This window comes from Pieris brassicae, chromosome 4 (genome assembly GCF_905147105.1).
Source record: "Pieris brassicae chromosome 4, ilPieBrab1.1, whole genome shotgun sequence".
NCBI classification, from domain to species: domain Eukaryota; kingdom Metazoa; phylum Arthropoda; class Insecta; order Lepidoptera; family Pieridae; genus Pieris; species Pieris brassicae.
This window is the reverse complement of record NC_059668.1, coordinates 20,089,720-20,106,200: the sequence shown is the minus strand read 5'-3', so window position 1 is coordinate 20,106,200 and position 16,481 is coordinate 20,089,720. Positions and strand designations below refer to the sequence as shown.

General features: G+C 33.6%; 1 protein-coding gene across 1 annotated transcript; it reads left to right on the top strand.

Moving 5' to 3' along the window:
* The first annotated feature begins 507 nt into the window (after window positions 1-507).
* LOC123708909 (alkyldihydroxyacetonephosphate synthase) lies at window positions 508-15,787 on the top strand. The gene is made up of 11 exons (XM_045659918.1): window positions 508-732; window positions 4,467-4,553; window positions 5,970-6,261; window positions 7,543-7,728; window positions 8,246-8,419; window positions 9,676-9,792; window positions 10,597-10,743; window positions 11,507-11,773; window positions 13,077-13,237; window positions 14,393-14,514; window positions 14,982-15,787. The coding sequence occupies exons 1-11, from the start codon at window positions 599-601 to the stop codon at window positions 15,152-15,154; spliced, it is 1,860 nt and encodes a 619-aa protein (XP_045515874.1). The 5' UTR covers window positions 508-598; the 3' UTR covers window positions 15,155-15,787.
* Window positions 15,788-16,481: the final 694 nt, after the last annotated feature.

Genomic DNA, 16,481 nt, shown 5'->3' with positions numbered 1-16,481 from the left:
AAAAACTAGAAAATCACAGGCTCCTGTAATGCAGTATTTACTACATCAAGATCCTGGTATACAACTTTTTTATGTAAGTTTATGGAATTAATCTTTTGAAATTTACATAAACTATATTTATATAGGTGTGTAGATTCCCTACTTTTCTGATCTTAAGATAATTTTAACAATTAAGTCAAGTAAAAACGACAATTTTAAAACACATAATACCTATTAGAAAATACTCATATACCAAATCGAAATAGTTATGCTGTAAAAGATTTACTTTTAAAGTAATTTAACCCAACACAAACATTATTTTTTTAATATACTTTATTATTTGAATACAAATTTAATTTAAATATTTACTAAAGCGCCATCTTGTGGTGCTAATGAAAAACCTATATACAACAAAATGCATATGTCATTTAATATAGTAGTTATAGCTATATTAGAAAGATGTCGCTATAGAACTTTACGAGAATTATTGACGTTTCTCAATTTCAACGTGCGCGCGGCGAGTGCGCGTTTTACAAAAACCGTACCAAATGTTGTCCAACGCAAATCTATAATTGTCGCGTTTATAGAAATATTTAGATAATTCAGTAAAATAAATAATATGTCTGAAAATGTGGGCTTAGTAAGGACAGCTGTCGATTCAGTAAAAAGTGTACAAAATAAACGTTCGATAAGTGATAACAGAAACACTTATGAGACAGAGATTAAAGTTAAAAGTGTAATTCCTAGAAAACGGTAAGGTTTTCCTGTTTTATCTAAGTTTTAACTAGTATTATGTCATTTTGCAAAAAAATTGGAAGCAGGCGTCAATTAATGAGTGCGTCGTGTCCCGTTCCAGTTTTCTGGATATAATTAACAGCACTACATTCTAAAAATATTCGCCTGCCATTTGTCTATAAACACAATTGGTGTCACTTAAATACCAAAATCGCAAAAATGTGTTTATTTATGTTTGTAGGGCTGTGCCTCATTTGCTTTATTTCATTTATTAGATAAGAAGATGCTTGACTGTTTAAATATTTTCTTTAATCGTGGGTCTGTGATAAAAATCCGTCTTAGAAAGTCCATTCAATTTAGATAATTCTGGATTAATCTAGAGTCTAGACTTCGCGTATGCAGGATAGCTGTTAATATAACGTCCTGTTTAAATGTACATTGTGTTCGCGAATTGAAATCATTTTGAAGAAAATCGGGCGATGTTCGAGTTTAGGATTATTTCGGCCTGAAACTTTTATATCAATGAAGCCAATATGGTATCTATATACATATAAATATTGTCTAGCATGAAATAGCTTTTAAAAATGTTTATCTCGGATTGTGTATATGTTAATGCAACGAAGCGAAAATAATAACAAATAAGTATAGTAATTACTGATATAATGCAAGATGATTCTTGCTGACCTATTTTACAATTAATTTAGAAATAATAATTATAGAATGACTTCGCAGGTTGTGTCAAGGATTCCATTTAAGCGATGAAATTGATATTAACGGGATGATCCTGTGGTGTCCATGATTTTTAATTGTAGTCTCATGTAGATAAATACAGAATTCATAGTTAAAAACTCGGTAAACTGATACGTAATAAATCTATCAATTACATGCAAATTAAAATGTAATAGTTATTTTTAACTAACAACACTATGTTTTAAAATAATCTATAAACAATTATTCCATATACACATAACAATAACGGCAATTTTTAATCATACTTAGTCGTATCTCTTGGGTATTTGTTTTGAAATCAACATTCATAAACATCGTTGAGTAAAATTGTATCATATGATCACGCGGTATTTGCCTCCGTGGCTTAGTAACTATTTTTACCCGGAGCTTCAGGTCCCGGAAATTAAGTTTTGGGTAAGACTCTAGCTCTAGTTATATAATGGACGAAAGATGTGTTTTTCAAATTGAAAGTCACTCTAAAATAGTATTATCAGTCCACGTTTAATATAAATTCTAAGTCCCATTGGACTTCATACCAAATTTCCTACCTTCCCGGACAAAACTTAAAACTAAACAAAAAAATTAATTTTCAAAATGGTTTTTTTTTTCACGCTACATATATATAATTTGTATTTACAATTTTTTTAACCCACAAAGTAATACTAAAAGTATTCAAAAGAAAATTAAAACAAATTTAAAAAGTTTGGTCCCTGGCAGTTTACCTTTAACGCTAAGGAAGAACGAGGAAAGCACCAGCTCTGAGGTCACTATCTACCTAGAAACTAAAATCTTTTTTATCATTACAATATAGAAAAGTACATTTAATTGATTCTCAATTTACAATTCGCAAGTCAAGGGCGTAGAGTGGACAAGAACTGGAAAGAAAATCTCCGCCACTCTTTTTAACAGCCAAGTTTTGAGTCATACAAATTGGTTGAACTGGAGCAAATCAATCCCAAGGATTAGGATCATTTAAATAACCCTCAAATTTATAAAAAAAAACACTTTATTGATTAATTTATGTTTATAGAGTTTTGAGTTTATTCAGTGATAGTTTTCTAATTTCGTTTGGTAGTTTGTTGTAACGAATACAATTTCCATAAAAGGAGTGATTTATCTTCAATTTTATTAATTATATAGGATCTATTAATTCTGATTATGATGCAGGGTTTTTTTTATGTAGACTGTAGAAGGGACGGCTTATGTAATACTAAGCAAACGGGCAAGAGGATCACCTGATGTTAAGTGATACCGCCGCCCATGGACACTCTTATTGCCAGAAGGCTTGCCGTGCGTTGCCTCAAAGGTTGTTACCGATTCGAAATTGTAGCTCCAACCTTACAAGTCTGTCCTCCTTTCAGACGGAGGCCCCGATAAAAATCCCATATACACATTTATTACATGTATTTTACTGTAAGGGAATAAAAATATTTAATATCTAAAAAATTACGAAAGTTAATATTATCATAGCAACCGTGAATGACAAATATTTTCTCAGAATATATGTGAAAAAGCGGTCACTTGGCTGATAATATTCAGTAATTACTGATAAGATGATAGCTAACTTTAAAAGTTATTTTAAATTTTGTACCTTGCTAGCTAATCTGTGTTTGTTGATTTGTGATAATTATTAGCAAAATCCCTTTTTTATAAATTTCGGTATAGTAGTAGTAATGCAAATATCTTCTTCCTGTATTTGATAAGGTGAATAGCCTCGGAGCAGTGTCAGCTTAGTGGCTTCAGCAGGCGACTCTCATCCCTTGCATCGTAGGTTCGATCCCCGGCTGTGCACCAATGGACTTTCTATATGCACTTTTAAAATTCGCTCGATGGGTAAAGGAAAACATCGTGAGGAAACCGTCTTGCCTAACCCAAAAAGTAGGCCGCGTGCGTCAGGCACAGGCACAGGCACAAGTTAACATATGATCATGAAACAGATACAGAAATCTGAAGCCCAGACCTGAAAAGGTAGCGCTGCTGATTTATTTTATATTTTTAATGGCCTCTGGACAAATCATATAATTAATTAGACATCAATGTACCATGTATTCATATAGGCGTGTACACTTATGTAATAAAATAGTGGCACTACAACTTCTAATTGGTGGCCTCCGATGTCTGTACCTGTTTCGTGATCATCAAGCTGGTGATCAGCCTTCTGTGAAACACGCCTTCGATGTTCAGGTCTAAGGTATATCGGTTTCCTCACAAAGATTTACTACACCGTACGAGCGAGTGTTTATTGCGCACATCGAAAGAAATTTCCATTTGTACGTAGCCGTGATTTCAACGCAAGACCTTAAAGTTGTGAGGCGCTTAATGAAGCCACTAGGCCAAGCCTGGACCACTGAATACTTATCAATAAACAAATAAATAATTTTAATACCAGTTCTCAATTCAAGGGCGAGCAAGAAGAGTTGGCAATACCTACTCTTCCACTCTAAATAGATTTTTTTTAAATATTTGTAAGAAAACCCTCCGATTAAACCTGGCAATTTAAAGTGTTTATTATTCATTTACAAAAACAGAAATTGTAACTACGGCTTCAGTTCGATATTATATTAATAATTCATTCAGACATGGGTCGATAGTTCACAATGAATAAAATATTTGCTGAGAACGGCTGAAACTGTTTTTTTTAATGTAACAAAAGAGCAGAGGGCTCGCAAGTGGGTTGCAGGTCTTTTAAGAATTGCTACGCTCTTTTTTATTAAGGACCCTAAGTCGTATATGCTGTCGATGCGTATACGATATAAAAAGTTATCATAAATAAAGTTACTTTATAATATTGCTAAATCGCATTCAACTGAAAAAAAACGAATAATAAATTATCACGACAGACATAATAATCCGACCCAAGTGGGTTTTTATTTCATAATATTATAACTTATAAATTGAATTTAATACTTAAAAGAGTTACCATAAATTACTATCACAGTGAACTCAAGTGAATTCTCGAGTTTAATATAGACATCTAGTATATTTTATTTAAGAAAATTGGACCACTATGATATTTTTTGCAGACAAGAGCTGTTAAAATGGTACGGATGGGGATACAAAGACTCTATGTTCCTGTTAAAAGATGACATCGCCACGTTTACAGGCAAAAGGTAAGAATTAATATTTTATTGTAAAAACACACAATATTACAATAACATTATTATTATAGAAAAAAATACATAATAGAAAATAAAATATACACTAAAAATAGGTAAACCTTTATCAATATCATTAAATAATTTACCAATTATAATTAAATAAGCAAATCAGAACGGACCTTTTCGTCAGAACATATAAGTCCTCTTTCGTCTCTCTAAGTCAATGTATGTTTACGCTGTGATATAAAGAGCTTAAAACAATTAGATTATTTTTTTAAAAACTTGAAACGGTCTGATGAGGATGATCTTTTTCCTTTCGAAAAGGGTTACATAGGAGACGTTTCCTTACCGTGAAACTTGGAAGTACATTTCTGTAACCAAAACTGACCTTTAGCATCAATCACACTTATTAGTACTAGATATTGCTTAGTTAAAAGGTACAAGGTTACATTGCAAACACACTTGCAGTATTTACATATATATATATATATATATATATATATATATATAAATAGATACTTGAAAACATACGAGGTTTAAAATTCCTAGATGTTTTACTCATATGAGTATATATATAATAGGTACCTATATTTGACGTTATTACGCATTAAATATATTCATTTCATTGATTTAAGTATGTTTAAATCAGCACTCACTATTCACTGGACGGTAAATTATACGTGGATGAAATTTGCGTGTGATGTGTATTTCCATATAAAATAATGGTAACCATAGCAACAATAACACTTTCACGTTATAAGGAACATTTATCTCTTAAATTTGGTATGGGATATATGGTTTGACTCGTACATACAAAAAAAAGGGTAAATTTGTAGAATCAAAGAAAAAATTTGGAGCTGTTTTAAGGAGTCGTGATTCGACAATTTTACAAAAAAAACGGTTTAGCTTTTAAGTGTTGCGATATTGTCATTGTTATATGTATTTATAAAAAAACAATTATTTATTATTCAATTGATACTAATGCCTCATTTACCTTACTAAACTAGCATGAATAAATCCATTTATTATCGCGTTACTGAAAACAAAATTTACGTATCTGTCCAAATTCTATATCAACTTTTATTACTCTAAAAGTCTAATCAGTAGTCATATAATTTTACTATTGCCAAATAATACTCAAAATAATCTCAATAGTATGGTTCATAAATAATCATTTCGTATATTCATGAATACTTATAAATTTGAACATACGTAACAAGCGGCGATTATAACACACATTCATATTTTATTTTCCGTTTGGGCGGTCAAAGACTATAAGACTAGAAAGTTCTCTCTTTATGAATTGCACTTCCCATCTTTTATTAAGTGTATGTACCTATAAAGTGACTGCAAGATAGTTATTATGTTATCTTTAAATGCATTGATTTAGTTAATGTTTTATATATATGTTGCAAATTGGATTTTTAGATATCTTATCGGTGGAAAGTCGCTGCCCCATTTCGTCGAATGGGTGAAAGAAAAATTCGATGTGGACATTTCCAAACCCCCGAAGATTCCTCCCACTCCTACGGTATACCCTCAAAGCCGATTACCGGACGAGGTTCGGCAGGAGTTGGAGAAGATCAGCTTGGTCAGTGTCGAGGGTATGGATAGGCTCATCCGCGCCCATGGGCAGACCCTGAATGACATGACGCATCTTAGAAATAATAGCTTTCAGAGGATACCCGATGTTGTTATATGGCCTGAATGTCATGAACAGGTAGGTGCTATTACTAATGCATAAAAGACTAAACAGATGATGACAATTCGAAGTCACGGATCCAGTAACGTTTGTGTTTTTAAATTATTTTATATGTTCAAGGGTACTGACAAATATTCATAGGTCATATAGTGTCTGTCATATTTTTGCATTTATGTAACTGATTACTTTAAAGGCAAATTTATTGTTTTGAATCCGACAAACTGTTCGTTGTAATGTTTTCGTTTCGTTTTTTTTTTGTATTGGTTCTATTTTTTCTATAACTTTAGTTTAGAAGTTTGTACTGTGGTGTAGACCTTCAGGCACCAAAATTATTCCCTTTGTGGTATTTTGCTATTTTCTGAGCTTTTACTTCATAAAGTTTAAGAAATTATTAAAAAAAAACAATCAATTATTTAGTATAACCCAACAAACTTGTTGGCAGTGTAATTATACGTTTATGATTAACTAAATAGTAACTTGTATATTGGTGTATGTTTGAGTAATATTGTGGCACGTCCATGAATCGTAGATTTGTAGACAAAATCGTTTTGTTACTTTTGCATGACCTTTCATAAAATCTTTTATAGTGTTAATCTAGTTATATTCCGGGAAATAGGACGGTATTTATATTTTACGGGTTAAACGGGCAGGATGCTCACCTGGTGTCCTGGCGTCCGGTGGAGGACGCCTAGAGAGGGATTAGAAGAAACATTAGTTCGTAGTTTGAGAGATATAAAGATCTTCAACCGCACCAGCGGAAACAACTAATGTTAAAGTAAAAATTACAAAGATCGTTTTGTATGTGTGACTTCAAATAATTATCAATTCAGTTAACAAGAGACATTTAGTGTATATTTATTTATTAACACTTCGTTACACTACAATAAAACAATGAACATAATTAAATCAAAAGGAGGGCAACTGGCGGCCTTATCGCTTTCGAGCGATCTCTTCCAGGCAACCACTGTGAATAAAGAAAAAACAATAAAAATGTATTAAATTACATAAGAAAGGCAAGAAGTGCAAAAATATACACAGTTATTAAGAGAAAACTAAACAGGAACAAAAAAAACGAACTAAACTAAAAAGATGATACATTAAAAATAAAAAGTAAAAAGACACATAAATCACGATAATTTAAGATAAGTCTCACGTAAGTTAGTAGTTGGGAAGAAAGTTAGGGATGCGATGTGGACAGGTAATGTTTGTACAGAAGAAATTTAAAGGAAGAAGGAGCTAAGCGAATAGGGACGGTATTTAATAATAATAGCGATATTTACTAAATCTTCTATGTTTCAGGTAGAGCAAATAGTTGAGTGTGCCTCTAAGTTCAAGTTGGTACTGATCCCATTCGGCGGTGGTACCTCTGTATCGGGATCTATAACATGTCCTGAGCACGAGAGCCGCCCCATAGTGGCTCTGGACACCAGTGACATGAACTCCATACTGTGGCTTGATAGAGAACAGCTTCTGGCTAGGGTTCAGGTTGGATGCCTATTATGTGATCAGTTTGCTTTGTAGATTATATTTGTTATTATTAGGGCTGGCGTTGTTTATAATTTCTAAATCGGAATTGTATTGAGAACTACAGATTTGATTATTTTTTAGTAAATCTTGATTAAATTACTTAAAGTTTGATGCTTGCGGTCTTTAAACTGAACAAACCTTGGATGGATGGCCTGTGACAAGACGCCATGTCACACTGTGACGGAGTGTTTTTAGCAAAAGTCTTAGTCGCTAGAATTATTTTTGGTTCTAAGCGTTACTTTATTGTCAGCAATCAACCTTAAAGAAACAAAGGTTTTCCATGAACACCAGTTCCAAAATTTCGGTTATATAGAGGTAGAATAATAAAAGGCCTCCTCCAAAATCCCACCATTTCTGACTGCACTGTGACATTCTCAGCCTTGCATCACATGCTGGTTCCATAATCTGGTTTAATAGAGAGGACGTATAAGAAATCCTTTAATTTTATTCATATCCATATTTCTTTATATTTCAGGCTGGTATTGTGGGTCAGGATTTGGAAAGAGAGATGCGGTCGAGAGGCTTTACAGTCGGTCACGAACCTGATTCCTATGAATTCTCGACCCTGGGTGGATGGGTGGCAACAAGAGCATCTGGTATGAAGAAGAATACGTATGGCAACATTGAGGATCTAATAGTTCAAACTAAGGTATTAATCATTTATACTTTTTTTAAACTCGATATTTTTAAATATAAGGGGCATACAGCCCCTGGTGGGCCTTAGCCTCCAGGTTATTTCACACTCGCAATCTACTATTTCGTGCTTCTGGTGTCCAATTTTGAACACCTAATCTTTCGAGGTCCTTGACAACTCCATCAAACCAACGCAGTCTCGTTCACAGGCTGTGAGTTCTGTAAAGACCTTGGGTTCTGTCGTCCACCGTTCTGTGCACGTGTTTAGGACACGTTGGCTTCGTTAAGGATGTCATAATGTCCTTCATTGTAGTGAATACGCCAAACATCGATATATCGTATACAGGGCCTAAATTCGTCGAAGAATCTTCCGCTGGAAAATGAGGAGACCCAGCTCGTCGTTCTTGCTAAGGGCCTGGGTTTCAGAATCAAGTGAGCAGTTAGAGTAGGAATAAGTGTGATGTACAAAAGTCATTTAGGTTTTTTCCTACTACAAGATTGTGTCGCTCAACACGAATAATCCGATCAAGCTTTGTGCTGAGACTTATGCCAAATAATGCGTGAGTCATAATTCTGTAATCGCACAATGGAGCAAGATAAATATATATAACGTTACTTTTCTCCCTTCCACGAACAATAAAGAACAGGAAGAGCAGAATGCAAAACATTAGATGTAAGACGGTTCGTTGCATGCGATTGTGATGGGTCCACGTAAATAACGTGTCGTATCAGAGAGGCTGACCAAACAAAAGCGATCGCAAGGCACTCTGGTCTTTTGTTCTCACCGCCAAGTCCAGTGAGTAAGTTGGAGCAGAATACAAAATTTCACCTGATTCTCGACTTCCTCGTACCACGACTGAGCGCTTTTTATGTCACTTTTGGCCACGCACCACCACTACGTGAACTGAAGTATTTCCGAAGCATGGGCGGACAATAATAAACTAAGGTATCACTTATCATCAGATGAACCGGACCCGGAGGGATATAATATGATGATAATGTATCTTTTATGCGAGTGTAGGTGAACAGTCTACGGTACGATTCTTTCAAGAAACCATAATCGCAGCACCAATGGACTTTCTTCCGCATTTGACACCGGCTAGTATGGTAAAGGAAAACAATGTCAGAAATTCGTGCCTAATACCCAAAAAGTTGACGGTCTGTATCAGACACAGAAGGCTGATCACTTCTATAAGAAAAATCAAAAACGAAATTGATACAGAAATCTGAGGCCCAGACCTAAAGGTTGTAGCGTCACAATTTTTTTTATAGGTGGTGACGCCTCGTGGAGTCATAGAAAAGAGTTGTTGTGTACCACGGATCTCTTGCGGCCCGGAATGGGAACATGTCGTCATGGGCTCGGAGGGATGTCTTGGAGTTGTCACTGAGGTAAGATAATTTTATTGTTATTCGTTTTTGTTCCAAAATATAAATGTGTAGTATTATAATTGTTATTTAATTACTGTGAATTATTAGAGTATGAAATGATAAATTAAAAACGTGTTTAATCTCTTAAGGTTAAAATTCAGACGTAGCAAGGCTGACTCCTGTACGTCAAAAATATATCAACATCGTGTGAGCCGTATTTATTCATAATTTAATCATTATCATCTTGATGGCTTTTACAGTCCGCTTCACAAGGCACATTGTTTTGCGAACTATGACTATGACTGAACTATAACTGGAAATCCCGGTGGGGATGCTCCCTGAGAGATATCAGCAATTGTTAAAATAGGGGTATAGGCAAAGGCCCGAAACGCCTCTACTAAAATGGTTTTCAATGGGCTGCCATGACTGACCTTTTTGGCGTGTAGTAGGCTCTATTTTACTATTGAAAGAAAACATGTTGGTAATTGATAGGATACAGTCCGCGCTAAATCTAGTTTCTAAAAATGGTTGATATTAAAGAAAACACTTTTTCAACGGATTGAAGTTATGTATTATTATAAACTTATAATTATTTAACATATTTTTTTTCCGACGTTCTGCGTTATTGAAGTATAAACTTATAATAATACATAACTTCAATCCGTTGAAAAAGTGTTTTCTTTAAATGTTTAAAAGTTATTTTAATAAGAGACAATACTATGGTTGATATTATTAAAGCCTTTGACGTTGTACTTTTGTATATAAATGCATATGTATTTATTGTGTGACAGCCTTCCTTTATGGAAATAACATATATTATTTAAGGTGACGTTAAAAATTCGTCCCTTACCCTCACTGGTCCGCTATGGATCATTGGTATTCCCTGACTGGGAGAGTGGGTTCCAATTTGAGAGGGAAGTCGCCAGGCAACGTTTACAGCCTTCTAGTATACGATTAATGGATAATGAACAGGTATGATTATACTTAGTAAAATGTACAAAAAGTGATAATATTTTTTTGTAGCTTTTTCTAGAAATTTTTGGGGTATGTGGAACACTGATCTATCTGTATTCATTCATAACAGCGTAAGTATAATAAATATATAAGTGTTTAAAATATTTTAATTATTATATTTAATGCCACTTAATTATGTATTAATTACTGTTATAATTATAGCGATAAAACATAATAATGCTTCTAGACTTTTGTGTATATACTTAGTATTTTTAATGAAAAATATTATTAAAATTTATACCTACATATTAAAGTCTCAGCAAAAAATAAAAAGATTCTTTAGGAGAATGTCGCCGTGTCGTTTAGAGCAGGCTATGTCCTTCTAAAACTGACCATAATTCTATAATCCAAAGGGTTGAGGTTTGGGCTAGATGTGGGCTAGTCGTCAGCTCTTATAAATTACGGAACGTTGGTTTCAAGCCAGGCTTGTGTAGTTCGTGCCTTATGACCACGTGTAGAATCCTGCTGGAAAGGCCACGGTATTTTAAACGTGTATTTCTGAGAGGTTTCACAATATGATTAAATATCGAAGAATCTTGTGTCTTGTATCTTGATACACTTTGGCTGAAGTTTTTACTCCTTTTTTACAAAAAATTAGTTATGTGATTCCTTGATAAGACACGCCTCACCAAACCATCACTGATGCAGGATGATGACCACGTTGTACTTTTCCGACCACTTCTTGTTTAAGACACTTCAAAACAGGGGTGTTTTTTTATAGTTTAGATTCGGACATGCCTTGAAAACGGAAACATCGTGGGGGGGAGTGTTACTTGATGGGCTGAAGAAGTTATACATTACGAAGATTAAAGGATTTGACCCGATGAAGCTTTGTGTCGTAACACTGTTGATGGAGGGTAAATTGGACCAAGTGACGGAGCGAGAGACCCAGTTAAATAGCATCGCGGCGAAATTTGGGGGCATCCCTGGTGGGGCAAAGAATGGAGAGATTGGGTATACATTGACTTTTGTCATTGCTTATATCAGGGTGAGTTGGAGATTAATAATTCTTTTAAGAAAAACACTTTTTGAACGGTTTAACGCTATGTATTATTATTAAAACTTATAGTTATTCTAAATTTTAATTTTTTTCCGACGTTTCAACCAATAATTCTTTTGTTAAGTCTTGAATTTGAGTAATTCTTCCTAGAACGGATTCTACAACGCTCAGTGTGAATAGCATTTTGTCCCGTTTCTAACTTAACGTCAAATAGATTTGATACCATTTGTAAAAAACTTTACTTTGACATTATTTTATGAGACATTGTAAAAGTTTATATGACATTTGCATGCCTATTTATATATGGCTGATTTTGTAGTTCATCCCTCTAACTACTGTACCAGTATCTTGGCAAATAAACAATTTATTATTATTATTAAATCATTTACTTCAAGGTGTATTAAAAAGGCACATTTCATAGTCAAAATTACCAGTTAAAAATAAAAAAAATATCTATCCATATAATAATAATTAATTTGTATCCATTGACTTGATGTATACAAAATATTGACTATACTAAAATTAAATATAGTCATGGTGCAAAAAAACACAAAGCAGCACATAACTAAATCATTATGTACTGTGTGTTCAGGTTTCATAGTTTTGCGCATATATAATTTTAATGGACAAAAAAACAACGATAGACAAAAAATTCATTTAATATTAGTAATGCCGCTAGTTTTTTTTGTTAAAAGACCGACAACGCACATGCGAGGCTTCTGGCCATGTGAGTGTCCATCACTTAACATCAGATGAGTCTCCTGCATCCTGTTACATAAAAAAAAAAACAAATTAGTAACATTGCTATGTTACTAATTTGTTTTTTATTATTTTAATGTTAGCTGATATGAAAACTAAATGGTCTTTAAAAATAAGATTATAGAGATACTAGCTGCTGACCCGGCAAACATCGTTTTGCCATGTATATTATTTCCAGAAAACATTTTTTTAGTTCAATAAAAGTCACCTATCTAATTTAATAAAAATAGAGGTTGATCGTAGAGTGACAATTAAGGGTTGTTTTGTATTTTTTAAAAATAAAAACAAAAAAAATCTAAAAAAAATTGAGAGTGGAAACCCCTTATCACTTAGGGATTTAAAAGATAGATAGTAGCCGATTCTAAGACTTACTGCATTTGCATAAACAAAATTCATAAGCATCGTTCGAGCCGTTTCGGACGAGTATGGGTCACGAGAATTTTACATATATAAAGATTTCAGAAGTGTACGTTTGAGAACAAGGCAAATATGTCTTCTGAAATATTGATGTATAAATAATACATTTCTTCAGGACCTGGCTCTAGAGTATGACATAGTGGCTGAATCCTTTGAGACCTCAGTGCCATGGGAGAGGACGTTGATACTCTGTCGGAACACAAAACGACGTGTAATAGCGGAATGCAAAGCGAGAAACGTCTCACATTACCTCATCTCCTGTCGACTTACACAGACGTAAGTGTTCAAAATATATACCCTTTTCCAAAATAGATATATCTAAGGTTTCTGATAATAGAGTGAAGAGGGATTCGGTTAGGGCTGCGTCCCCAGTAGGCAAACTGACTGAGTTAGTCCAATGAGATAGACGGCTCATAGCCTATGGGATCATCTTAGTGTGACCCTTCGAAAAATGACTGATTATAGCGATTTTTTTTGCATGGTTAGGATATCCTAATCGTTCTGGTTTTATTTGTTACAAAGGCACCAGACATGATTTTTTATATGTTGTATTATTTATTATTTCATATTATTTGTGCTATATGTTAGCTTGTTTTGGAAGAGCTGAGACACAGCATTTTTTTTTTTTGCTTAATAATATTTGTTCCCAAATCTTACACTTTTTATATAATTATAAATTCACACTGAGATTATACTGTTAACATTAATGATATACCTCCCCATTTCATCTCTCACTTCCATGAATCAAATTACGAATAGAAATCTGTTCCAAATATTATTCACTGTGATCCCTAGCGCGAAAGGTCGGCCTTTACTCTGTTAGTTCTAATACGACCACCATCGGTATCATCTCGACGTCCGTCGTTCCACAACTGAGCGTTTCTTAAGGCGCACCACTATATGGAATCAGTCCACTGAAGTATTTCCGATCAAATTCGACTTTTTTGGTCCTTCGAGGATCCTTTAAGAAAAGAGCGTACCAATTATTAAAAGCGTAAGCGCTTTCGAGCCTTCTGGTAGTGTAAGTGTCCATGGGCGGCCGTATCAGTTAACATCAGGTGAGCCTCCTGTAGCATAATAAAACCCAATATTGAGTTCTGGTTCCACGCGATCTCAGGGTTGCGACATCAGCGCGACCGATATTGAGAGAATTACATCGAACTGTCAAACAAAAACGTATGTCGGTATTGCAGTCGCTATGGGAATTTACAGAGTTAGGAGCCTGAATCTGCCATTGGATTAACAAGATGCTTGATTAACATCATGTTGTTGTCCATCCAACTTGTCGTTTATTGAAATTGACATATCACTAGATTTACTAACTTTAGTAACTTAGCTTTTAAAAATTATAATTTAAATTATGTGTTAGTAACATCAATAAATTCTATATTTTAAATTTTAGAGGAATTTCACGTACACTATCATTATTAGGTATGATGCGGGATGCTGCATCTATTTCTACTTCGGCTTCAATAGCGCGGGTTGCGTAGATCCATTACGAACCTATGAGGAAATTGAAGAGGCTGCGAGGGATGAAATCATTGCTTGTGGAGGTTCGTATCAGTGTTAGATAAAATTATTTATATTCTATATCTAAGATTGAAGTTCTGATTTGGGAAAAACGTTGACTAAAGGTTGCCAAGGCTAGAAAATCAAGAATGACACAATATTTGTATGATTATGTTAATATCAAAAAAGAGCGTACTAAAATTTTAAGTAAACAGTGTTTCTGAAAGTGTTTAATATTAGGCACAAAATATTATATATCTACTAAAGAAAATTTCAAAATTGGTTTAGAAACTCCTGAGACTAATTCAAACAATTCACAAATATAAACGACATATTTATAATACTATATTACAAGGTTTTAGACTTTTCTAAATGGATTTGAAAGAGAATTCAAAGTGTCAATGATTTTGATGTTTCGCGTTTTTACGACTTTGTAACGTACTTAAATAATGTACATAGTATTAAAAAAACTTAATTCTTTGACTAATTATCTAAATAATTTATTTAATAGGTTCGATATCGCATCACCATGGCGTTGGAAAACTTCGAAAGAAATGGTACACTCAGACTGTGAGTGAAGCGGGCCGTCGCCTTCTTTACGCCGCTAAAACCGCTTTGGATCCAGAAAATATCTTCGCACTGGACAATATGGCGCTCGACCAACATCCTACTAGCAAATTGTAACAAGAGAGGCTACGAAATATCTCAAGTTTTTGTTAAATCTTTCACGTGATGTCAGCGCCACCTATTGGGTCAAATTGTGAAGATTTATTAAAAGTTTTAATTATATATATTCGCTTTCAGTCTTAATAAAAAAAGAATAAGATTACTTGCTAAATGTGGAATTTTCTATAAGACAAGTTGTGTGGTTTGCTGTGTTAATGAAATTATGTTGCAATGAAGACTGGTAATTACAGAAACGAATCTACAAATATTATAGTGAAAATTATAACAGAAACTTGATTAGTCAATTTTCCTAATATGACATAGGTGGACTTAAGTGACATTTTTTATAAATTACTTTTGGCTCTTTCGGGTTTCAGGTAAACTATTTGGTTATATGTTGGTATTAGGTGCATTTTTATTAGGAAAAGAAGTTAAAGAGACGTCTGCGCATTGCTCAACGACTTACCAAATTACCGACTGGGAAGTTTATTCTATATTGATATTATTTACTATGATACCTAAAGGTTTTTAAATATGGAACTTGGTGAACGATGTTTAACGTACTTTTGTATTAACGTCTAATTTTTTTAATTCTGACAATTGACATTCCAAATGCTGATTTTGTGTGAATAAAAATTTGTAATTTAATAATGTTTTTGTTTTATTTTTTAAAAGTGTACTATGAAGCCTTTTGGTTTAATTTATGTTATAGTCGAACCCTGAGCATTATAAACACTTAAACTATATCGTTACAGTTCCGAGTCTGTTTATTGATTATTCCTTAATCCTTATTTCTAAGTATGTGATTAGCCGCTTGTGGTTGACACAATGCAAAGTTTAGGGGAAAAGGGCGTTCGCTCGCGGCAATTTTTGAACCTTAATTTAAAGCGCCCTCTGAGTGTTGGAATAGGAACTAGTCTATAGTATAATATAGCTATGTATATAACGACCTAATAATTTTGATATCTGAATAAAGCGCATTCCCCAGGAACTATTCTAACTTACCAATGACACAATACATCGTGTTGTCTCCTTATAAGGTTGTCATTTTCCCATCGATGTTTTAACAACCGATATAAATTGTTGAATTCTTTAATTTACAAAACGAGCCCATGTAAATAGATGTTTTAAAAATCAAATAAATAAAAATGTTGGAACATTTTTTTATTTGTAAGATAGTGTCATCTATATTAAGCTGTATAAATAATTCACACCTAACCACGACAAGAAGGTAAGTTCAATAAATCGACACCAGATGGATTCAACACCTTTCTTCCATTTCTATATTTTGTAAATTACTGTTATATTTAAAAAAAATATTATTAATTACCACACTTTGTGACCA

Excerpts from the sequence above, each read along its gene's own strand:
- LOC123708909 (XM_045659918.1), top strand. The coding sequence starts at position 599 with ATGTCTGAAAATGTGGGCTTAGTAAGGACAGCTGTCGATTCAGTAAAA. Across the intron at positions 8,420-9,675 it reads ATCTAATAGTTCAAACTAAG|GTGGTGACGCCTCGTGGAGT; the intron begins GTATTAATCATT and ends TTTTTTTTATAG. Across the intron at positions 9,793-10,596 it reads GTCTTGGAGTTGTCACTGAG|GTGACGTTAAAAATTCGTCC; the intron begins GTAAGATAATTT and ends ATATTATTTAAG.